The following is a 25,082-nucleotide window of genomic DNA, read 5'->3' on the forward strand; positions in this document are numbered from 1 at the left end:
CTTCTTCCTAAAACCTAAGAAAAAAGTTTGGGGGTAGTAGGGGATTTGAGAGAGGAAGAGAGAGAGATGTCAGAGTGGAGGGAATGGGACAACCATTCTATTTCCTGTTCACCTGCACTACATGCTGTTCGTTCCAATCAAAGTACCTTTTGCCTTTTATAGAATTCTTCTGGAGCTTTTTCATGTCCCTTAACAAGGTGAGACTAAGAACAGAATAGGTAAGATAATGTGAATGATGAAATAATCAAAACCCCACAGCCCCTATACTATTACCAGTTAATATATAAATGTGTTGAAATGCAAGGGGTATGTCAAGCCAGGAAATGACCTGGGGTTGTGGGACTTAGATGTTTGATGATGTATTCTAAGTACTTTTTCACATCTTAAACATTTGGTGGTAGATTTTAAAAGTGAAGAGGGCTCTCCTTGCTTTTTGTTATTTGTTACTTGTACCTTGATAGACTTACATGACCTACTAAACAATCTGCCAACTTGGGATTCTTCCCTCTCCTCATTCCACATCTGATTACAGAGCTAATTCTGCCCATTTTCCTTATGACAGCCACTGTCTCAGTCTTGGCCCTCATCATATCACAGACAAGTCCTTTTGTGCTTGAATTATTACTCAATTACTTTGCAAGTGCTTCATGAAGATTCTTCTATCATCTTTGATGTCTCAAGATAGCTCTCACTAGACCATACAGAAAAAGGAGAAAAAAATCGATGTTTGCTGATTTCTTGTTGATATTTTCTGTTCTGCTTTTGGTTTTAGGTCCTGGACTGAAGAGATTTTGTTCCAAAAATATACTGGTCATTGTTGGCTTCTCCTGTGTCATGGCTGTGATTGCTTTGATTGCTGTGGGGCTGACCCAGAACAAAGCATTGTCAAAAAATATTAAGGTAACTCAAATCTGTGTGTGTGTGTGTGTGTGTGTGTGTGTGTGTGTGTGTGTGTGTTTATGAGGGGCTCTGGGCAGGGTGAAAAGGTATATGACAGCATACAGGAGGAGATGAGGTTCTGGTAGCCCCAGAGCAAGCCACTTATTGGATTAGGAAAGTAAAATGGAAATGCATGCTCATCTGGAAGAGGGAATGCTATGAATAAATTGACGATGGAAAGATAACTGTCTTTATGATTGTTCGGCAAATTAGTTAAATAAATAACAGAAACAAAGACTTAATTCACCACACCCATATCTGTTTTATACTGTGCTGATATTCTGCTGTCTAGTGCTATCTCTACTTCTTACTCATTGTTTCATTGTGGATGTGACACAACACTGTACCCTTTGTTCTTCTTACTCCATCAATATCACTGTCACCAAAATAATTGGAAAGCTCTGTATAAAGCACTTTGGAAGTCAAAGATTGTGGAGAAGACTTGTTTTTCATCTCCAAAATATCAAAGAACAGAGCAAAATAAAGTTTTTAAAAAAACCCAGAAAAACAAGTATCAGATATAGTAATTTCAAATGAATTGATGGATAGACAAATTTCTTGTGAAATTCCTACATTTGAAGAACTAATGTCATTAAAAATAATTAGGGTCATTAACTCTGCTGCAATTTATTTCTCCTTTTCAAATTCATCAAAGTTAAATTTCAAAAACATGAATATCTCACAAGTACCTTGCAATATGGTCAATATTTTGTTTAATCCATTAATTAGAAAGCATGTGGTAAATATAAATTTTCATTGTAAATACACCATTTTAATCTTTCATTGAAATTACAGTAAGTAAATCTATAAGGATATACCCAGAATATACTGATATTCTAATGAACATGTATGTTCATGTGGGTGGTGACACATCCAGAAATTAACTTGACCATGGAGGCCTTGGAATACATGTACAGAAATATGTTTTCTTGTGTTTGAAGATATTAAACTGTGAGCCTGGGAATATGGATGTATATGCCAGGCTGCTGAGACTTTTGCCACCTACCCAAATCACTTGCTGTAGAGCAGAGGCCTACATGTTAGGTTGGCATCTGTTTGCCACACAAATTCAACTCAACTGGGACTGTGCACAGCAGCTCCTTTGTCAGCACAGAAGTCTGATACTATCTCATTGGCCATGGTCTCTTGCCTTTTAATGTTGAATGATCTTGGCTCTCTTGGCAAAACTTCACTCACAGTTGAAGCCTCATGGCATCTCAGTTCTGTTTTTTGTTTACCAGTTCCAAAAGTACATGATTGCCTTCTTGATTTGACCTTTTTACATGTTCTTTATTGCATCATTGTAGAGGGTTACTGCCTAGGAGGCAAAATCCATGACAGACTTGAGCTCTGTGTTCCTAATGAATACTTGTCATGGATGACCTTCTCTCATTCTCAGTGGTCATCTTAAAGTCTGTTATGATTCATGTTGTTGTGTTGGCCTGGCAAAATGGGGAAAGGTCTTTGGCATTCTTTGAATAAAATGTATAAGTATTTGAAGAGCTGACACTGGCATCTGAAGTGAATCTTTATAGCAATATAACTGGTTTATTTTGCTCAAAGATAATTTTATATATGCAAACTAGCCATTTGTTGATGTTATACAGTAATTTTAATAAGATTCCTGGCATATATTGAGGGCAAAAATATTTTAGGAACTTGTCTTTAGTGATCTCTTTAAGCCATGTATGCTGTCTAATTTGATAGCCACATGGAGCTCTTTTAATCCAAGTTAATTAAAATGAAATCAGATGAAAAATTTTGTTCTTCATTTGCACTAGCCACATTTCCAGTGCTCAACAGCCTCATGTGGCTGGTGACTACTGAACTAGACAACACAGACACAACATTCCCATTGTCGCAGGAAGTTCTATTGGACATTGCCGCTTTAGAACACTCTCTTTGATAGTATCTCTGAAATCATTCAAAACTAAGTTGGATGAAGAAGGTGCATGATAAACATGTTTAAAACCTAAAATTAGGAACAATAAATGAGACTGTTTCCTTGTGTCATTGGTAGATTAATACCAAATATCATGAGCTACTAAATTGTTTTGAGTAGTTTTTTGGAATAAATGCATTTCCTTCCAAAAATGATGAATTAATGATAACACATTTAGATAGTTGTACCAGGTATATTTGTTTTAAAACACATCATCTCTTTAGCATCTCTTGATTCATTTGTTCACAAATTTATATATCAATAATTATTATTTAAATATTGAAGTATCTATGTCAGGCACTGGCTACATAATTGGGAAGCCAATAGAGCTACAACTGAGTTTACCATCTGGGAAAGGAAACACATTTAATAGATGACACAAATTATTAATTACAATTGTGATGAGTGCCGCCAAATGAAAGTTTTGGGGACGAGGGAAATCTTCCCTGAAAAAAAATGACATTAATAATATCTGAAGGATGATTAGAAGTTAGCTGGGAAAGAAACCGGTAAAGAGCGTTCTAGGAAGAAAGAAAGCAAGCGCAAGAATCTCACAGCAGGAAAGTTGGATACCTACCAGAATTTAGTTGGAGAGCAAGAGTGGGTCATGTGTTGGATAAAGACGGTGAGGGAGGAGGTGTGGGCAGGGCCTTGCAAGTCAGGTTGAGTCTTTTAGTTTTAATCCTAAACCAATGGGAAGTCAATGACATGATCAGATTTGTGTTTTGAAAAGATCATTCTGGCTGCAGTGAATTAGGGGGAGGCCAAAGATCCTGGTTCCCCATTCTCACAGAACCTCCTCAGTTTCAACCTCCAGGTTGCAGAGTCTGGGAACTGACACTTTTGACAGGTATCCTCAGGCCATTAAAGTCTAGGGACCACTGTCCTGTAGCTAGCAGTGACCACTTAAAAAACAACAACATAGCCTTAATGAAGAATCATTAGCTGTACCACAGTGTCCCCTGAGAGAGTGCTTTTGTCCTGGTGAACCTGGGTGGGGAGGTAGCTTTGAGGTCTGCTTGGTTCACCACTTCCTTAAGTGCCTGCTCATCACAGAATCCTGGCAGTTAGCAAGTTGCCAGACATTCCTTTTAGCACAAACATTCCATACTCTGCCACACACGGAGTGCCGCAGGCTTCTCTCAGAGGCACCAGAAGGACCCAATACCAAACCACACGCCTTCATTAAAAGCTGCTCACTTCTATGGAATGCGGGCTCAGGGACCAGAGGGCTTTGGTTTCAGTCCCAGATCTGCTGCTTTCTAGCTATGAGACTTTGGGCAAGAAAATTCCTCTCTCTATACCTCAGTTTCCTGTGTGTAAAACGGAGACAGTACCTACTTTGAGGATGGCTGTGAGAAACAGTACCTGTGACTCACTTATCAGAGTGCCCAGCACATCAGAGGCCTTCGGGGGAGAGCAGCTGTCCACACTGCTTTGAGGGAGATGAGCTCTAGGCAAGGCCCTTACCTGTTAGTGTGTGATGGTCACTGAGTCAGCAGCCCCAGATGGCCAACTGCTGCTAAAGGGCGGTGGCCTGACCCCATGCATCTGCTTTTTTCACAAGTAACTAAGGTACTATTCTTAATAGATATTTGTGGTTTTACCTTTTTTTGGAAAATTTGGAAGGATTTGCTCCAATTTCAATCTCAGATACTCCTGGAGAACATTATTTTCACTCCCCTGGATTTAATGTCTCACTTGAGAAACACCACCTGGAGATGGGGGTGGTGATGGCTTCACAACAATATGAATGCACCTAATGCCACAGAAGTGTACACCTGTATGCTTTGAGTAGTTAAAACAGTACATTTTATGGTGTATTTTCCTACAATTAAAAAAATTTAAAAAGCCCTGGCTGAGTGGCTAAGTTGGCTGAGCATTGTCCTGTGCACTGAAAGGCTGCGGGTTTGAGTCCCAGTCAGGGCACATGCCCAGGTTTGGTTGGATCCCCCATCGGGGTGCATACAGGAGGCAGCCGATCGATTCTCTTTCTCTCTCTCTCCCTCTCCGCCTCCTCTAAAATCAGTAAAAACATATCCTGGGGTGAGAATCAAAAAGCAAAACAAAAGTGTGGTTTGTAGAGAAGGTCCAGTAGCTCCAGTTAAGGACAGAAGAGAGGAAGCAAACTCTGGTCTCTCCTCGCTCACAGGCCCGCCAGCACCGCTGCAGCTCGGGGACACCTGGTTTGTTTTAGAGCGTCCTAGAGTCACAGTCAAAAGGAGCAGTTTTGTTTCTTCAAAAAGACTCACTGGGACAGACTGATGAGGTTTCTGAAGTAACCATTAAAGCTACAGGAACTTTTAACAAAGATTCAGAAGAACCAATTTTGTCTGAAGGGATCAAGGGTAGTTAGTTACCACACTGTTGTCTGTGTTACCTGGCTTATGGTTTTGGGGGGTTTGTTTTAGTCTCACCCGAGGATATCTTTGATTTTAGAGGGGCGGGGGTGGGAGAGGGAGAGAGAGAGAGAAACATCCATGTGAAAGAGAAACACTGACAGGTTGCCTTCCACACGTGCCCCGGTTGGGGATCGAGCCCGAAACCGAGGTATGTGCCCTGACTGCGAATTGAACCCGAAACCGTCTTGATGTGTGGGACTTTGCTCCAGCCAACTGAGCCACCTGGCTGAGGCTGGCTTATGGGTTTTTTGGGAGTGGTGGTGGAACTCAACCCTAATGGCACTGCTTTTTGTTAGACTGTGAATATTAACTTCTTTCAGGACTGAAGAAATTTAGGAGCCCTGCAGTTCTAACCCCCTTCAATCATTCGTTTGATTCAACCGTTTTTGTTGAACTCCTCCTTTGTGCCCACAGAGAGGAGCATATACCGTGTGGGTGCTGCATATACCATGGTAAGCGAAGCAGACCCACCCTAATGTAGCTTCCAGCCTGCAGGGAAGACGGCACTAATCAAATAGCCACATGAGTATGTAATTACGGTAAGCTCTGGCTTCCGAGGAAAACTACAGGCACTCTGAGACATGGATTCGGAGGGTGGAATCTAATCTGAGAAGGTCGGAGAAGGTGGGGATTTCAGGGCGAAGGCTCTGGAAGAGAAGCCACGTGGCGCATGTGGAACTGAGAGTGGCCAGTGTGAGGCTGGCCGTTTTCTGAATGAGCAGATGCAGAAGAGACGGTTAACTATCCCACTTCTGCAAAGCCAGGAATAGAAGTAGGTCATCTGATGCTCCAGTTTTCTCTTTATCCCCACATCTAGGGAGATGTACCCAGAAGCCTGGGCCTATGATGTTAGCACGGGTAGAATTATTTCCATCCTAAGGAGGGGTCTGCCCCACCTCCATATGGCCTCCAGGCTCTGTGAGCTCAGGGTCTGTTGCCACCCACTTCTCCAGGTCTTCACCAAGCTCCCTACATTGGTGTCTCTCTGGACCAAGCAACGTCATTTCGACACTTTTTTCTCCCTAGACTACTGCTTCTGTTCACTCAGCAGAGCTTGTGAAGATCAGTTGTCATGGCTAAAATTATGTGCCTGATCAAAAACTAACTTAGGACAAAGTTGTATGCATAGTAAGAATGCAATGCTATAAAAATCACCATGCACTTTTAAAAGCCTGGAAGGAGCCCTGGCTTTTTGCTCAGTGGTTAGAGCACTGGCTGGTGGACCGAAGGATTCTGCGTTTGATTCTGGCCAAGGGCACATCCCTGGGTTGCAGGCTCGATCCCAGCCCTGGGAGGCAGCCAATCGATGTGTCTCTCTCATACTGATGTTCCTCTCTCTCTCAATCTCCCCCCGCCCACTCTCTCTGAAAAGCGATGGAAAAAATATCCTCAGGTGAGGATTAAAATAATAATAAAAAGCCTGGAAGGAAATAAAAATAACAATGATGTCTAGTTGGTGGAATCTTAAATGTCTTTTTCCTTTTCACTTCATTTTCTAGATGCTATTTGACAAACTTCTGTAGTCTTAAAATAGAAATGACATTGAAACAATAATATTAAGGAAATGTCAGATATCTTCCTCATTACTCAAGTCTTAGATTTTTCTTTAATGTGAAGGATATAGTCATAGAAGCTTTTAGAAATGTTTTAAATAGGAACTACAGAGAAACACTGGGTAGGGGTGAGAGCCTGGCAAGGCACAGCATTTCTCAAAGCATTTCTGTAGGGTAGAGATTATATTTGAAACAGAATTCTGCTGTCATTGAGTCTGGGGGATGCTGGCTTAGACAAAGTTAAGGCGGTTTCTCCGCTGTCAGACTTCCCTGAAGCATTCACTGCCTCTCAGGCTCTCTCCCGGGAAGGGGAGAGTGCATGCAGCACGCCCCAAACTTCTGGGAAGGTTTATTTGCCCAGATCCTTGCCAGCTTGGTGCTCTCTGGGATATGTGTTGGAAAATGCTGGAGTGGTGAAAGAGAAGAAAAGGTGGTGGCTCCCTGGGTTCTAGGTGGATCTGTTCAGGCATTAATTATCTGCATCTGTTAGGCAAGTCTTTGAAGATTTCTGGACACAAGTTCTCATCTATAAAATAAGAAGATAGATGGAATGAACATCTAGCTCTTAAATGGACCAGGTGTGAAAAATGAGTGGATGTGCTGACAGTTTTGTAACCATGAGAGGAAAACTCCTAAAATGCTCAAACTGAGAATTGTCCATCAAACTTTACCTGTCCCGCAAGCAGCAAGCAATGTCAGTTTTTCACTGTGCAAAACATTTTAGAAAACAAAAACATTTGGCACAGTTCAGCAGGTCAGCATTCCAGTCTGCTGTAGACACAAGATGAAATGTCTTTAATTCCTGCTTTTAAAAAGTATGCCCTACCCTGTTCTCAAACACTTGCCAAACAGAATGGAGTAAAAGCTTTCATTTCTCAACCACCTCGCTGTAATAGGCCTGGAGAAACAGCAGAGAAGCAAGACTGGTTCCTTTTTTCTACTGGAAGAGTGAAGTCAGACAGAAAGTCCTGATTCCAGATAAAGGCTGCTTGCTGCTGCTGCCTCGCTAACTTTTATCATAATGCTGCTGTGGTTGGAACATTTTCTGGCAGGAAGAATTCGGGGGCCCTGCTGGGAACAACAGAACTCTGTCCTGTGTAACCCCTGGTCCTCCTCCTCCACCCCAGGAGGTTTCTCACAGATCTAAAGGCCCCAGGCGGCTCCGTCAGACCCCTCTCAGCCCACAGAGGTCACTGCCTAAGCAAGCTCTTGGTTTCCTCTTGCTGCAAGCCTAGCCGCAGGGGAGCCTGTCCAGCTTGCTGCCTTGCAATGCCCCAAGCAAGTACTGCACAGGCCCTTTCTTTATAAGGGCATAATGCTAACTGCCACAGGGAACCCTGTGTGTAACAAGGCAGAGAGTGTTGTGCAGGTTATGGAGGTCAAGGACCCTCACTCTCACAGCGAGGATACTCCCTGGTCTGGGGTTAAACAGAGTAAAACTTGACATCTCAATAGACTCTACTGTTAGCTATTCTCAGTGGTCCAGGGAGGTCCTGAGCCCGCATTCTTGTATTTTTTTTCTCCCTGGAACTTCTTAGGGTTTTAGCATGTGATAAGATAGTATTAGGTGATATATATATATAAAACTGCTGAATTAAGCATTCTTTTTTTTTTTGGTCACCTGGATACCTCAGAGATTTCAGGCTAACTGGAAAGCACAAAGAAGTATGAGCTTATATAGAACAAAAATGCCCAACCTTAATTTTTAAAGAGCTTCCTATGAAAGCCCTTTAAATATAACCTTGAAAGGATGGCATCAAGCACATGGAAGCTGAAAGATAAAGGAACACTGGGATGCTATAAGGTGGTTTGCAACTGTCACAGCGCTATTCTCAGCATGACTTGTACTTAGGACTCCGTAGAATTGTTACTACAAACCGGGACTGGAGAGGGTCTGCCTCAGGCCGGCCGGCAGTGTGTGGGTTCTTCCTGCAGGAAAGATTTCACAGCACAAGCCCTGCTGATTTTGAGAGGATGTTTGTTAAAGCTGGGACAGTGAAACAAGAAGGGCCCAGGATAGAAGAAGCCACAGGAGGGAGCCTAAGCGGGGCTGCTTTGGCTCCCTAGAAATGTTATGGGAGAGAAGTGAGCCAAGGGGGCTGCTGTCAGCTCAGTGGAGAGTCAGAGAAAAGGGGGCCTTGGAGACAGGTGCAGGGGGCTTAGCCCGGGATGAGCTGCTCCCCTGCTTGCAAGCCTTGTGGGAACCGTTAGAGTTCAGGAGATGCACGCCTGGGAGGGAAGAAGGGGGGCTGCTCCCAGGAGGGAGAAGCAGGATTCAGCATCATGGGGGGGGGTGCAGCCACACTTGGAGGTGCTCAGCTCAAATGAGCAGCAAAGTGTGATGAGGGCAGTTAGCTCAAGCGTGAGGCGCGCTTCCTCCGTTTCTCTTCCTTTTGCCCCCCCTCCCCCGTTTACTTTCCTCCATTTTTCTCTCCGGGGGAGGGATGGTGAATGAAAAGTACTTGTGCCCCTCAAAAGCCTATGGCACACATCATTATTCAATCAGGGCATTTTTTCCTGATTAACCCCAGGGGTGTAACCAGAGGTGAATATTAATTGACGAGAAGGGGCATTCCTCAGTCTAGTCCTGGGCAAACGCCCCGGAGCAATGAGCGCTCACTCCGCAAAGCGAAATGTGCAAGAATGCTCCTGGCAGCATATTCCCAACAGTCCCAAGCTGGCAACAACCCAAATGCCCGTCAACAGGAGAGTGGATAAAAGACATAGGATATGCGGATAATGGAAAACTCTGCAAAATGAAAAGGGAACCACTGATACGCACAGTTTGAGTGAATCTTAGAGACAGTGTAGAGTGAAAGAAATTGGACATAAGGCAGGCACACTATGTAAGTCCATTTACTGCAGGTCGAAAAACAGGCAAAACTCACCCCTGGTGACGAAGTCAAAGACAGTGGTTACCCGTGGGACACTGACAGGGGCACCAGGAAGCCTTCTGGGGACTAGGAAAGGTTCTGTATCCTGACCTTGATGGTGGTTTACGTGGATGTGCACAGATGCAGACATTCACTGGGATTCACAGCTGGGATTCGCATACTTTGCTATAGTTTCCTTCATTAGAGGTTCTTAAAAGGGGGCACTGATACGGAAGCTGCTGTCCAGCCCTTGCTCCTGTATTTCTCTGTCTACAGAACATAAGCTCTTGACTGATTCGAATCCAAGCTCTGTCACCCGTTAGCTGTGTCTCTTGAGTAAATTACGTAACCTCTTTGCACTTTAGTTTTTCACCTTTGCAAAGGGGATAAAAATAGTACCTAATTTACTACTAGGGTTAAGTCAGGTAATTCTTATAAAATGCTTCATGCAACACCTGCTGGTGCATTGAACATACTCGTGAAACGTGCGGTGGGACTTCGTTCTCCCCATTCTCTGACCGTCTAGTCCTTACTCATGCTGTCTCCCCGACATCCTTTCTTCCTTTCATCTCCCCCAACTCTTAAGAGCCCCAAACATGAAGTTAAAGTACATATCTCTTAAAATGTATCAAATACAGCTTATAGTTAATTTGTAATAAAAAAGCAAGCACATTTAGTATTTTCCATGTCTCTCTTCCAAAGGCCGGACCACATACCAGAACCCTTAAATTACACATCTGGGTGGTGGGACATCCGCGGCCTTTGAAGCTCGCCAGGTGATTCTGATCATTTTGCTATGCATACAAGGTTGGGAACTGCTGAATCAGTGGCTTTCTATTTCCTCCCTGTTGTCTCCACACTTTGGCATATGGTTCAGGATCTTGGCTGCACATTAGAACCACCCGAGAAGCTTCTAGACAATCCTGACGCTCAGGCCCCACCCTGGTCAGGCCTGGGTATGTCTAATGTGCAGCCAGCAGTGAGAGCCACTGTGCTGGAGCGACGCGAGTTCTGGTAGGTCTTGTGATCGGGGCAACTCCAGGCAATGCCCCACTCTTGAATTAAAGTACTTTCTCCTCATGTGTTCGAAAACTCTTGTCTTTGTCTTTTTTCTGTGGCAAGCTGAATACGGAGGACGCTGTGATGCTGATAAATTCTCGGTTTGTTTCCCCCTCAGTATGGGATTGTGCTGGACGCCGGCTCTTCTCACACGACTCTGTATACCTATATGTGGCCGGCAGAAAAGGAGAACGACACAGGGGTGGTGAATCAGATAGGACAGTGCCAGGTAAAAGGTAAGATGAAGAAGGGGGGCGCGGTGGGACATGAGGCGTACGTGGCAAGGGGAACACATGAAGAGAGGCAAGTCAAGTGAAGAACACAGTGGGGCTGCTGCTGCTATTTTATCACTGTCATGGAAATAATACTGAAATCAGTCCTTGATGATTGAGCCCTTGCAGCATAAACAAACCTAAAAATAAATGAGTAGTACTTCCGGCCATCAACAGGACACTTCTGTGTGCCACGCACCAACCTAAGTACTGAAAATGTGATTTCACCTTCAAGCTCTCTCGGTGAGGTATGCACCCTTACTCCCAGTTTTAAAAACGAGGGCACTGAGGTTTATAGATGTCATGCCACGTGTTCCAGGTTACTTGCACTAGTAAGTGATGGAACTGGGATGCAGATGGAGGTCTGCCCGACTTCAAACCCATGTCTCAGCCACTGGTTCTTAAATGTGAACCACCCGGAGGGTTTGTTAAAGCTCAGTTGCTGGGCCCCACCCATTCTTGAAGGCCAGACTTTTTGTATTAAAACAATTAGCTGATAACTTAGAGCTGATTTTCTGATGACAGCTAAGTAACCAGGCTGTTTAAAAACCTGTGAATGATATGGATAGCGTATCTGGATACTTATCTTTAAACCAAATTTTATAATCTCTAGGAAGCACTGACAGTGTTGATGTTTATCTTAAAGTGAACTGAAATTGCCAACTTCAAGAAGCTTAAAGAATCTTGGCTCTAATCCTGTCCATAGCAACAATTAATTTTGCTCTACAACTGGAAAAACAGTATTATCATGGAGGCAGGGTATCAGAGTGGAAAATCACTGAGGAGACATGGATGCTATTCCTGTTTCTCCTAACAGAAAGAAACTCTGCTTCAGAAATTTTAGGGGTATAGTTATGATCACAAACTAGCTATGATTACGTAGCTAGTTAGTAGCAGTTCCTATCTTTTCAGTAAAAGCCAATGTGTCTGGTGCTTGTTTTAATTTTTGTTTTAAATGTCATCTTTATCCTTTTAAATCTTCTAGAATTAGTGTTGTTAATTACAGTTTCGTGGAAGAAACGTGAAAAAGTAGCTGTATAGAGTAGCTATCTATAAGATTCCCATTAAAATCAACCTGTTAGGAAGGCTATGCAATTGAATGTGAAAGTTGCACCACCCAGTGGCAAAAATTTTGAACAGCAGACAGACCCAGCCAGAGGTCTGAAAACAAGTCCCTACCAAGGCTGGGCTGGTTCAATGAGTTAACCCCTCTCGGTAAAGCAAACTAATATATATCACACCAAGAAATTCTCTTCTTGAATTTTATCAGAAAACACCAGTATTTTGCTCTAATATTGTCAAGGTATGTTCTATACTTAAAAAAAAAAAATGTCATCTGCTTCTACATCTTTTCCTAGGTCCTGGAATCTCAAAATATGCTTATAAACCACATGAATTAAGCATTTATTTGACTGAATGCATGGAAAAAGCCAGGCAAATGATTCCAATCTCCCGGTACCACGAGACACCCCTTTACCTGGGAGCTACGGCAGGCATGCGGCTGCTCAGGTATAGCAACACATAGGGACCAAGAGCAGGGGGAGTTAGGTTTGCAGAGCAAGGAGCCTCTGAAATTACGGGAGACTGCCACACTTCCCTAACGCCTACGGTTCTAAATATCCCGAATCTCAGTAAGTGGGGAAAACTCCCAGACTCTTAGGATGTGTAACTTTGGAGGTTTAAGTATGATGTTTGTTTTAAAAAATTTTTTTTTTTTAATCCTCACCTGAGGATATTTTTTCCATTGCTTTTCAGAGAGAGTGGAAGGGGGGGGGAGAGAGAGAGAGAGAGAAACATCAGGGTGAGAGGGACACACCGATTGGCTGCCTCCAGCACGTGCCCTGACCAAGCTGGGGATCAAGCCTGCAACCTGGGTGCGTGCCCTCGGCTGGAATCGAATGGGGACCCATCAGTCTGCAGGCTAATGCTCTAACCACTGAGTCAAACCAGCCAGGGCTAAGTGTGTTTCTAAAAAATCCCTCTTGCTCTTCTCCCCACAGGAAATTCAAGAGGGTGGGGGCACAAAGAGGCACAGATTGAGCCTATATACTCTGGGATTTGGGGCTACAGATTTAGCCATTCAGTCTCCGGGAGGGGGAAGACCCAAGGAGAGTCACATGTCCCAACACACAAATAATCACAACTAGCACATCTTCATTGGTCACCACTTAGTATTTGTGTGCATTATTTTTTTGTTCGTTCATTCATTCATTCACTCATTCATTCACTCATTTATTCACTCATGCAGCATGTATTGACTGCCTACTCTGTCCCAGGATATGGAGGGAAGTAGGTAACTTCAGCCCTCAAGGAGATCAGAGTTTCCATACAGGGTGATCAGTTCTTTACTAGAAGGCTGCTCAGAGCTGCTACAGGAGCACCCTTTGCCCTGTGCAGAACGGGAGCAGGTCAGGCGGATTTACCAGAGGAGAGGGCATGTGCGCTGAATCATGAAGGATGAGTTGGGGGGGGGGCAAGGGCACCACAGGCAGAGCAGACGTTGTACATTCCATAACCTATGTTTATTTGGTATCTATTATGGGTCAGGCACTATTCTAAGTGCTGGGGATACAGATACTCCTTTCTGGAGCTTGTGTTCTCATAGATGTGCGAAGGCAGAAACGTGTGAGAGACCAGGGCATGTTCAGAGGACTATAAATAGACAGAACATAGGGTGCAGATAGTAAAATAATAATAGTAGTAATAATATTAGCAGCTTATGTTTATTGAGCCCTTTCTATGTTCTTATCACTGTGCTTTAATCATAATAACTCTATGAAGTTATTAACTATTCTTAACCAGATAAGGAAGCTGTGACTTACAGATGTTAAGTAAGTTACCCAGGGTCACACCTGATAAATGGTAGAGCCAGGATTCTGGTGGGATTCTGAGAAGGCAGGGTCCACACCAGATAGTGCCTTGTAGGGCAAGCTGGGGGGTTGGAGTTTATTTGGGAGATAATGGGAAGCCATTAAGCAATGTTACACAACTGGTGCCACTGGCAGAGAAGGTGGGCCGGAGGGAAGGAAAACTAGAGACATGGGGGCTGTTGGTAGGGTATGGAAGTCATACAGGTGAGAGATTACAGGATGCCAGCTGGAAGGCAGCATCCTCTGACCCAGAGGCTCTCAATGTTGAACAGTCTACATCTTGGAAGCAATTGCATCCCATCTTCATTATGACAATCCTGGAAGATTCCTCCTTTAGGTCTCAAGGTCTCAGACAGACCCAGGAACTGAGGCACAATATAAGGAAGATTTTTTCCCTCAGTCTGGCACCAGTGGGGGTTGGGTATCTGTCCCAGGACACTGGCCACCTGGTATCTACTACAGCCCTATTAAGAATCTCAAGCAGGGCCTGAGTATGTGACCGGCTAGCAGCCACCAGCAATAATAATGTGGCAACTTTAGCTCCAGGAGTGGTGATCAAACAATACCCAGCTACCACCACCACAGTAATTAAAATTACTTTGATAAGTTTTTGGAGCCAGGAAACAACAAACATGGTATTTTAGGAAGATGAACCTATTCAGGGATTGGAAGGATTTGGATTTAGAGATGGGACAAAAGGTAGTTCTGCCTCACCCAAAAGGAGGGCCCCTCAGGCAGCCATGTGTGAGTATTTCCATCTCTTTGCTTATTCCAGTGAGTTATCATTCACTTCCTGGGAGAACTGACTGGAAGCTGTGGCTGAAATGGGTAGTTGCAGTTACTAAAACAAAACCGGTAACCACAGCTCTTCCTTTGTGTAGACTTAAAAACCCAAATTTGGCGGAGAAGGTCCTGACTAAGGTGACAGAGATCCTCGAAAACTACCCCTTTGACTTCAAGGGTGCCAGAATCATCACGGGCATAGAGGAAGGCGCCTATGGCTGGATTACTATCAACTACCTGCTGGGGAAATTCACGAAGGTGATTATGTCACAGCACCCATGGAGTGGCTCCCTAGGGGCCAAGGCCATTGCTGTCTCAGGCAGTACTTGGATTGCCTGCCAGAGTGAATGATGGATGAATGAACAATTAATTTACCCCCACATTTACAAGGGTGGCCGGAAGTACAATTCTCTTACAAGAACTTTTACTATTAGAGAGTAAGGAAGCCATCGCTCACTGTAGAGAGACATAACAATCTACCATTAAAAATAAGAATAACTAATATTTGCCCAGTGCTGTGCATCTTGTGCTATGTTAAGCACTTTCCATGCACTTACTGTATGATTTAATCTTCGAAACAACCATATAAGGTGCTCTCTCATTTTAGAGCCCCAAATTGAGGCCTAGAGGAGGTTAATTATTCTGCTCGAGGTTACACAGCTAATGAGCAAATAAGCGAGGACTTGTCCTTGAGTCTTTCCAGCCCCACATCCCTCGTTCATAAACACTGACTGTACTTACTGCTTCTACACTGCTGCGCCTGAGCTCTGTCCTTGAAACCCCTCTTTCCTTGCTGTTGATCTGATGTGGACTCGGGAACCTCCAGTGAGCTTTGTGCCACCCTTCTGCCCCTGTTCCTTCACTTTAGGAAGTTCCTGAGTCCAAGAAATAGTGTGAAAGAGGGGGTGCCCACAGATTTCTACCACTGGTAACTGTATACTCTCTTTCAGACAATAACGTGGTTCAGCCTGTTGCCAAATGAAAGCACTAGCCAGGAAACTTATGGGGCTTTGGACCTGGGGGGAGCCTCGACACAAATCACTTTTGTGCCCGAAAACCAGACGATTGAGTCTCCAGACAATGCTCTGTTCTTCCGCCTGTATGGCAGGGACTACAACGTGTACACACACAGCTTCTTGTGCTACGGGAAGGACCAAGCGCTCTTGAGAAAACTCGCCAAGGACTTTTGGGCAAGTATAACTCGATCCACACCTGTCTTCCCCACCTCTGCGCCCGGCCCCCACATCCTGTTTCCCTTTCCACTTCTGCAGTGGATCTGAAGTGGGTCACTCTCCTTTCCACACCTCTTCAGGCAGGACATCTAAGTCCATCCGGTAGACTAGACATGTGAACCGTTCCCTCCAGACATCACCTCCTATATTTGTTTACTACACTATCTCCAAGGACACAACTCAGATCCTTTCTTGGGAAATAACTTCTCAGCCCTGTGGGGTTGACAATAAAAACTACATGCTAGGGTATCAGAGTCGGGGAGGGCTGTGCAGTTTCTAACCTCTTTACCACTTTTTAACTTCCATCTCCTATACACCGAAGAAAACAGGGTTGTTGGAAATAACCCGGAGAGGAGGAGGGAAAAATGCTTCAGGGAAAACACAAGAGTTTCTGGATCAACACTTCCTATCTTGTCCCCAGACACTTTCTGCATTTTGAAGGCAAGGAAAATGAAACATCCTTGCAATTATGCGAGTACCAGGCACACCCTGATAAACAAACACAGAGCAAGGACGTCATATCCAGCTGTTCCCTGTCTCCACTAAAACAGTTTCTGCTTGCCTCCGAAGTTCACTCTCAGGTTCTCAGGAGCACTGCCCATAAGACGACTTCCACAGGAGTAGGGGCTGAGAGAGACGCCTGCTGAGCACCAAAGCTCCATTCAGCCTCTGATCCACAGCAGTCCCCTTCTCTTGTGGGTTAAAGGCCATTCTGATACCCCTGCCTTAAATAATCTGAGGCACCCCCGGCTCTTGGAGCTTCTGATTCTTTGCTTGGGGGTGGGGGCGGGGGTGGGGGGGTGTAGGCTGGCTCCTGGAGTCCTACCCCAGGCTCAGAACTTTGAGTCTCTGCTTCTGACCTATGTGATTAGAACCGAGTACAAGTAGACATTCCAAATCAATGGCACTTCTGGGCCCAGCGTGGACTATATTTGCTTTCTATGAACAGAGAAAGTTTATTTGCAACTGATACCACTTCTGGTGCCTGTGATACAAATCTGACTATTCCCAAAGCTGAAAAAGGCAGGACAGAGGCGCACTGATGCCAGTGCTGAGTGCTGGGATATTGTCCAGTTCCCAACATTAATGAAGTCAGACTGGTGCTTTTGTACCCAAAGCATTTGCACATGACCCGTTCAAGTGATTTTTCCATTCAGGGTACAAACGGAATCATCAGTGACTCATGTTTTAACCGTGGATACAGCAGGGTAGTGAACATAAGTGACCTTTACAACAGCCCCTGCACCAAGGAAAAACAGCCGGTTCTCCCATCCCAAAAGTTGCAAATCCACGGCGCTGGAAACTATCAGGAATGTCAGAAAAGTGTCCTTAGACTCTTCAACATCAGTTACTGCTCTTACTCCAGCTGTGCCTTCAATAATGTTTTCTTGCCGAAACTTCAAGGACATTTTGGGGTAAGTCTGTGAAATGATAAGGTAAATTGGTTAGGATGATTTTGGCTGCAAGTTATAGAATATGTGACCACAGAGAGTGGCCGGATAACATGAGGGCTGGGGATCAGCTTTTCCATGATCTGTGGAGTTCGGGTGGCAGCCACTGCTGGCAGCATCATGTCTTCACGTGTAAAGCCAAAGCAGGAAAGAAGGAAGTTCCTCCTGCATACACCTTCAATTTGCAGAAGTGCCAACAAACATCTTTAGAGTTGCCATTGGCCAGAATTTAGTGAAATACACACCTCTAAGCCAATCTACGGTAAAGGGGAACGGGTGACCATGGTGGGTTTAGACGGATCCGTTCTCCTCCTCTGGAACCGGGGAGTCTTTCCTGAGCACACTGCTTTCCGCTTGCTGGCTAAAACTAGGAACCTGTCAGCCAGGAGGAGGGAGCTGGCTGCTGGGCAGGCCCCCATTAGGATCTGCCGTAGGTGCCTTCTCGGATGTCACAGAAGGAGCAGCGGCAGTCGGATGTCTTGGCTAAGGTTTTCCTCTGTAAAGACATTTAGGAAGTAGAAACTCAGAAAACCCCAAGGAAACACTGAAGGTAATAGATTCATTTTCATTACATTTTGAGGACTCAGGGGACTATTTGAATCCCAACTCCAAATTCCTTCTTTTCTTAACTACTCCCAAATAAGATAAAATATTTGAGCAGAGGTAGAGGAGGTGCCCCCTGATCTACTCATTATTCAAATGTCATATTTTGGTCCTGGAGACCAAACATAATCAGGGTACAGTCCTATATTGCAAAATTGCTGCCATCAATCACGTGACAGCCATTGGCCAGGCACTATGTACGCAATATCTCACTCACACTTAAGATATCACTCACAGAAGCAGGGGCTTTTGTCTGCTTTCACACTCTTTCTAACTTTTCCAGAAAAACAGATCAACATGTGAGGAGGGAGGTTTAACTCTCCTCCAGGACCCCAGCAGGAGAATTTCTCCCAAGGTCTCTTGGCCCAGCCCAGTGTCGGAGAAAGAGCTCTCTGGAGAGAGCACAGGCCCTATAGTAGTCACACCTGGCTTTAATCCCGGCTTTGCCACTTGTGAACTCTGAGCGCTTCATCCTTTGGCCCTTGGGAAAACGACCATGGGCAAGGTAATCTGCGCTTCCCTTCACCAGGGCCCAGACCACAGCTCCCCCTCCCCTCAAGGTTCCCGAGGGGGATGCGGGACAGGACAATGACTGGCAGAGTAAAACTTGGTTATGAGCTGGCTCCAAACCCAAATTCAGAACAAACTGGAACCTCACCTGGATGCGCTGTGGCTGAGTGGGCACCGGCTGCCCGTGTTGGGCTTTTTTTAGGCCAAGGCCCTTGTCTTGGATGCAACCACTAGAAGAGAAAGGAGGGAGCCACAAAGGGGGGAAGGTGGCCAGGGGTGCTGGGGACAGCCAAGGGCCTTTTCTATTCCAGGCACTGCCAGAAAGTACATCTGAAGGGAAAGGAATATACTCTGGTGTGTTGACATTTTAACTTTGAAAGCTTTGCCTCCTGGGAAACATGGTCCAGTTCTTGCCTCGGAGCTTGAGTAAATGCTTCCTATGGCAGGGCGGAGGGAGGCTGGTGTTGGTAGAATTTCCTGCCTTTAAATGTGATGCCTCCAACCGAGGTAGGGAGACTTGGAGTTGGAAAAGGGTGGAAGAGCCTGAACTCCCCCTCTAGTCTTTTTTGTTTGGCCCCTTAGACTCATTGAAACTGTCCTCACAGCCTTCTGAACCTCAGTTTGGCAGTCTCCCTAGATTGCTTCCTCTGAGTAGGGTCTTTCTTCTCTGACTATAGCTCTTAGGGTGAGTACTGTACCTGCACCTGTTCCTGTTCTGGCAGCTGGTTTCTGTTTCTGGATTTTTTAAAAATCCTCACCGGAGGATATGTTTTTCATTGATTCAGAGAGAGAGGAAGGGAGAGGGCAAGAGAGAGAGAGAAACGTCGATGTAAGACAGAAACATCGATCGGTCGCCTCACGTACACACCCCGACTGGGGCAAACCTGCAACCCTGGCATGTGCCCTGACCAGGAATGAACCCGTGATCCTTCAGTGCCTGAGACAATACTCTGACCACTGAGCCACACCGGCCAGGGCGTTGTTTTGGGATATTTTTTGCACCCTCTGTAATTTCTCCCTAAATCCTAAACATTTTAAAAATCTGTTGCTTCACTTATAAAATGAGGACAGAAATACCTGACTGCTAGTTGTGAGTGATACAAGCCAGACAAACAGAGATGGACTGATTAATGTCTTACAACCAGTTCTCTGGGGATGGAGGGGCTGATCTGTAGCATTTGCCAATTTGCATCGTGTAAATACTCCCACCATGGCCTATTTTAAGCTATCTACATGGCATCAACTGGCTCGCAAAACTCCTGAACTTTTAACAATTAGCTCCCATTAGTGGGTAAGTGCCAGCTCCACCTTACCACTGCAAATAGCAAAAAGCTAACATACTATAGCACCAGGTGAACCCTCAAAAAGGTTTCTCCTAACAGACCTCATTCTAGGCCTTCACTCCTGCAGGAAGTTACCATTGCCAAGTCCTGCATCTTGAAGTGTAACTATTTATAATACAAAATTTAGTTGTATTTTAATTAATTCCAAAACCTGTTAGCCTGGGTATTCTCAAGCCTCAGGGAGTTTCCAGGGAGGTGATTTTTGCCACAATTGCATTTAGCACTGATGAGCTAATTCTTAGTTTTAAGAAGGAAATATTAAGAACTGTCAGTACTCTTTTCAGTTTGGCTACACTGTTGCCTTGGTTGCTAGACAGAATCCAATTTGTAGGCAAATAAGAAACACCAAAAAGGAAGAGGGAACATCTGTGAGGAATTACTTATGTGGTAATTTAGGAATCTTTAAAAGGATCACATTGTATCATTTATATAAACAAGAAAGGGTGTAAACAAATTCAATAGGGAACCGGAACTGACGAACATTAAAAATGTGTTTCTTTACATATGTATACATACACGTGTGTATCTGTGTGTGTGTGTGTGTGTGTTTAGCTCTGAGCTTCATAGTAGCCAAGGGGAAAAATAAGACATAATCAGATACATAATTTTCATTATACCCAGCATATCCAGTCTTAGGCCAAAGCAGGGCTATTCCAAAATTGAATCCCAAGGATATTTTACAAAGGACATTTTGCTAGACAATGTCTTTGACAATATTTTTTAAAATTGCAATTAAAATTTTTTTATGGAAACTTTAACCCAGAAGCATAGTATTAAAAACCCAACTCAGTGATAGCAATTCTGTGATAGACTGAGGCAATATAGGTTTTTGATACTCATCTTGATAAAAGAAAAGAATTCAGAGTAGGTGGAAGAGGAGAGAGACATATATTCTTCAAATCACCTTCCATAAATACTGGCTGTCTAAGGTAGCAAATGAAAAAAGATGAGGAGCTGACCTGTAGATGCTATGATCTCTGAAGATGTCCTATTCTGAGTTGTTCCTTAAATATGGACCTATAGGTAATAGACACCAAGTAAAGATTTATAAAGTAAGGTTGACTCCTAATATGGAAATCAGGGAGCTGGTCACAGAGTCTGACCTCAATGGGAGGGCATCCCACCTGCATCTAAAGGTGAAGTCAGGAATTCCTAGAGCTAAGTCAGCATTCTCCCCCCCCCCCCCATTACCCTTGGGTCCATTCTGGGAAAAGAAGATCTGATGGATTGATCTTCAAAGTGTTACCCCAAGAGTAGGATCAGGATGATTTTTTTCCCCTTAAAGACATTTAAGAAGTCACCGACCACAACCATAGGAAGAAACCTGAGCCATCTAATGTGTACTCGAACCACCTGACTTCGAGCAGTGTATCTTCCTGGGGGTATTAAAAGAAGAAAGTGGGTTTTGTCATTCAACATAATTCTTGGGATTAAAAATGGAAGCATTGTAAATAAGGACAAGGTTCCTTTTGTTTATACACTATGCATAAATCAAGGGGGAAAAAAATTCACCCTAAACTCTATCACTCCATTCCATTAACACTTTATTTTTCTGGGTTCCATTCCAATGCATGTCAGCATAAGCAACATTCCACTTTAGAAGAGACTTTTCCAAGGGATTTAAGAGGCCATCTTAGATAGTAAACCCAATAAAGTGGATTTCTGAAGAACACATACAGACACGAAAACTAGCATGTAGGCATGTAGGAAGAATATAATATGAATGAACTGGTCCTGGAGCAGGGGAGGAAAATAGATGACCTCATTCTGGACACAACTGTCTAAGGAAGAAGGATGAATAGATACATCCCCAGTTCAGAAGAGCAGGTTTTGCACTTGATTCTAAGACTTGGTTTCTGCTGTGCTACAGAGAAATATGTACATATGTGTGTGTGCGCACGTGGGTGTGTAAAAGTAACATGGTTATCTTGGAAACTTTAAAAAACATAAAGGAGAGGGGATTTAAAACATTACTTCACTTTTGATTCAGGTGTTTCTAAAAGAAGGCCCTATTTGTTTTATTTTCCGTACCTTATATAATAACATTATTCTATGATTGCATATTGCTTAGTTGATTCTGTTTTGAGAGAGGACTCTAAATCATAACCTGCAAAGGGAAGACAACAGCTAAAAGCAAAATATTTAGGCTGCCCAGACCAGTCATTCTGTGTGTGTGTGTGTGTGTGTGTGTGTGTGTGTGTGTGTGTGTGGTAAAATACACATAAAAGAAAATTTACCATTTTAACTACTTTGAGGTGTACAGTTCTGTGAAATTAAGTATATTTATGTTATTGTACGGCCGTCACCACCATCTATCTCCAGAACTTTTTCATCTTCCCAAACGGAAACGCCACCCCTTAAACTACACATTAGCTCCTCTTTTCTCCTTAATTCCCCTCAGTCCCTGGCAACTGCCACTCTTTCTGTTGCTATGAATCTGACTATTCCAGGTACCTCCTAGAAGGGGAATTGTAGGATATTTGCCCCTTGTGAGTGGCTTTTTCACTTAGCATAATGTCTTAACTCTTTAAGGGATCACAAGGCTCTTTGGAGAATGTGAGGAAAGCTAAGGGTCTTCTAAGCAGAAATGCCAAAATCTTTGCCTACAATTTAAAAGACATCATGATCCCTTGAGGTGTGGACCTATGAACTCCACATTAGAGCCCTTACTCTAAAACAAAAAGTACATGAAAGCTAGAGATTAAAGTAGAACCATGAGCCAAGGCAGGGTAGGGGCTGGGAGCGAATGCCACCCAGGGGTCAGAGGTCAGGTCTGCCTGGCCGTGTGGAAAGCATACACAGACACATATGCCAGAGACAAATGACCCTGCAACTGACGCCACCTCTGCCTCTAAAATGCTTCCTGCCAGGCAGAGACAACCTGATACTTAGTAATACAAGTTAGAGAAGCAAGTTAGGCGGAGCGACCAAGTTAGAATGGGGGTTAAGGGAACAGCGTCACGTGGTTGGTTTGGGGCAGAGTCCTGAGGCTGGACTGTGATGCCAGTTCCTCCTGTGACTACAATGCTTCGTTTAATCCCCCCCCCCCCAGAGTACTATCAATATGTTTTCGATCGGGCCTTTGGAAAATGATTTAAGAAATCCTTTTTCTTCCTTTATGGACAAATTTGACTTTAGGTAAACGTTCTGGATTTGTTTCCCTGGAAACGTGATAAAGGTGGAATGTCGGTTACGTTAACAGGCAACAGTTCTCATGATAAAAATGTCCCCTGAAATACATTGCGTCGGGTCTGGAAGAAATTACAAATGAACTGTGCCTCCCCTGTGGGCTTCTCCGCACAAAGGCTCTATGTCTGTGGGGCATGCACCAAAAGTTACCTCCATCCATCCTGCACCATCTGTTATTTGTTGGAGTTCGGCTGCCTTCCGCTAGAGGGCAGGACGTCCTTCCATCTGCTTCCGCCACCGCTTAGAACACAGTTGGTACCCAGTGAATGTTGAATGAGCAGATGAATGAATGAATGAATGAATGAATGAATGAATGAATGAATGATAGGCAGCCAAAAGTCCAGGAAGAGATGGAAATGAAAAAAAAAAGACTATTGATTTTGGTAATGAGGTTACTGATGATTTTAATGAGCACAGTTTCAGAAGCCATGTCTGAGTGGACAAAGGGCTCCCTGGGAGATTCTCCAAAGTTGGGAGAGCAGGGAGGAAGTTGGGTAATAAGAAAAAAAATTGAGAGAGGGTATACTGCTGTACTGAAATCGACTGACTTAAACTGAACAGAAATTGCATTTCTAAGTAGGTAAAAATTGCACAAATTTTGGCTGACATGAATGAGTATTGTCTTTATAGGTTGACATGTCTGTCTTCCCTGTATGTCCTAAGGCCCTGGAAGGCAGGGACGGTGTATTTTTTCATCTTCTCATTTCTGGCCTGCCAGAGTGCCTGGAATATTGTATATTCACAGGAAAAGAACTTTAGTATTTGGAATGTTCTAGGGAGAGGACCAGCATGCACAGAACCCTGGTGGTGGGAAGGAATAAAGTGTGTTCAGAGACCTGAAAGTAGTTCAGTGGGTTCCCATGTAAACCAGGCAGGAGACTTGCCTCTGGTATTCAAGAAGCATTTTCCCCAAGCTTAAAGATCATCTTTTTTATCTTTATATGCTTTTGTTTGAGGTTTATGATCCATAACCTCATACTTCTATAGTACAGGAAAGTGGTGATCATTTTAGGAAGATTGAAGATGAAAATCTGGTTCAGGAATTTGGGAAGAAAATAATTGCAGGCTTTGGAAGAAATGAATAACCCTGTTGGATGGGCATATAAAGGACCACTTCTGGGACTCATAGTAAAAGAACATATTTTAAGCTCTAGGGTAAAAAAAAGTTATCTCCTACAGTTGTAAAGTAATCCAACTGTTTTGAAAGAGGATCTGACAAGATATGTATGGATATTTAAAATATGCTCACCTCCATTTTTAAAATTGAAGCCTAACATACCTGCAATAAAGTGCGCACATTTTAAGGCCACAGCTTGATAGTTTTAAGGGACTCACCTATGAGCCCTTCATCTAGATGAAGATACAGAACATTCCCAGCACCCTAAAAGGCTGCCTTGTCCACTCTCCCAGTTGATAACCACCCCCTTCCGAAGCCAACCACTACTCTGACACCTGTTGCCATAGATTAGCACTGCCAATTCTTGTAATCAGTGTGTATTCTTTTTTTCTGACTTCTTTTACTCAGTATTGTCTGAGATTTATCTATGTCGTTACATGTAGCAATGGTTCATTCTTTCATTGAATGTATCCCTTTGCATGAATACACTAAAACTTATCTAGGCCTTCTATAGTTAATGGATATTTGAGTTGTTTCCAATTGGGACTATTATGAACTGCTGTATGAACTTTTTTTTTTTTTCATGTACTTTAGTGGATACTTCTACTAAAACATTTTACCCCAAGAAAATTATCCCAAGGCAAAGGTACAAAGATGCAAGTATATTGTAGCATATTTATAACAGTGAAATATTAGAAAGCCTAAATACTCATGAAAGGAGATTATTTAAGTAAATTCCATCCATACATAGTAACCTTTTATAGTCATTTAAATGGATAAAGTAAATCTACATAGAAACTTGCCCATGATGTATTATTATCAAGTGAAACAAAGCAGGATTATAAAATATATCTAGAATGATCACATTTATGTAAAAATGTATACATGTATTTTAATATTTTAACATATATATTCTACAGGTATTAAACAGTAAATTGTTAAGT

General features: G+C 43.6%; 1 protein-coding gene and 1 long non-coding RNA gene across 3 annotated transcripts in view; one reads left to right on the forward strand and one right to left on the reverse strand.

Annotated features, from left to right (window-relative positions):
* Positions 1–25,082, forward strand: part of ENTPD1 (ectonucleoside triphosphate diphosphohydrolase 1) — an 86,434-nt gene that overhangs the window by 49,763 nt on the left and 11,589 nt on the right. Inside the window, exons 2-7 of the mRNA XM_081158449.1 lie at positions 773–900; positions 10,887–11,004; positions 12,399–12,549; positions 14,792–14,951; positions 15,644–15,883; positions 17,083–17,340. Of these exons, the coding sequence (XP_081014575.1) occupies positions 773–900; positions 10,887–11,004; positions 12,399–12,549; positions 14,792–14,951; positions 15,644–15,883; positions 17,083–17,340 (1,055 nt within the window). The remainder of the gene's footprint in view (positions 1–772; positions 901–10,886; positions 11,005–12,398; positions 12,550–14,791; positions 14,952–15,643; positions 15,884–17,082; positions 17,341–25,082) is intronic.
* LOC308567141 overlaps positions 9,748–25,082 on the reverse strand; it is a 30,423-nt gene continuing 15,088 nt past the window's right edge. Inside the window, exon 3 of one of the 2 annotated variants that reach the window (XR_014000269.1) lies at positions 9,748–10,933. This is a non-coding gene — a long non-coding RNA (uncharacterized lncRNA). Of the gene's footprint in view, positions 10,934–17,257; positions 17,347–25,082 lie in introns of those variants that run through there. The other variant, XR_014000270.1, reaches the window with a different exon arrangement.

Source organism: Miniopterus schreibersii, assembly GCF_964146895.1.
Source record: "Miniopterus schreibersii genome assembly, chromosome: 14".
Classification (NCBI taxonomy): domain Eukaryota; kingdom Metazoa; phylum Chordata; class Mammalia; order Chiroptera; family Miniopteridae; genus Miniopterus; species Miniopterus schreibersii.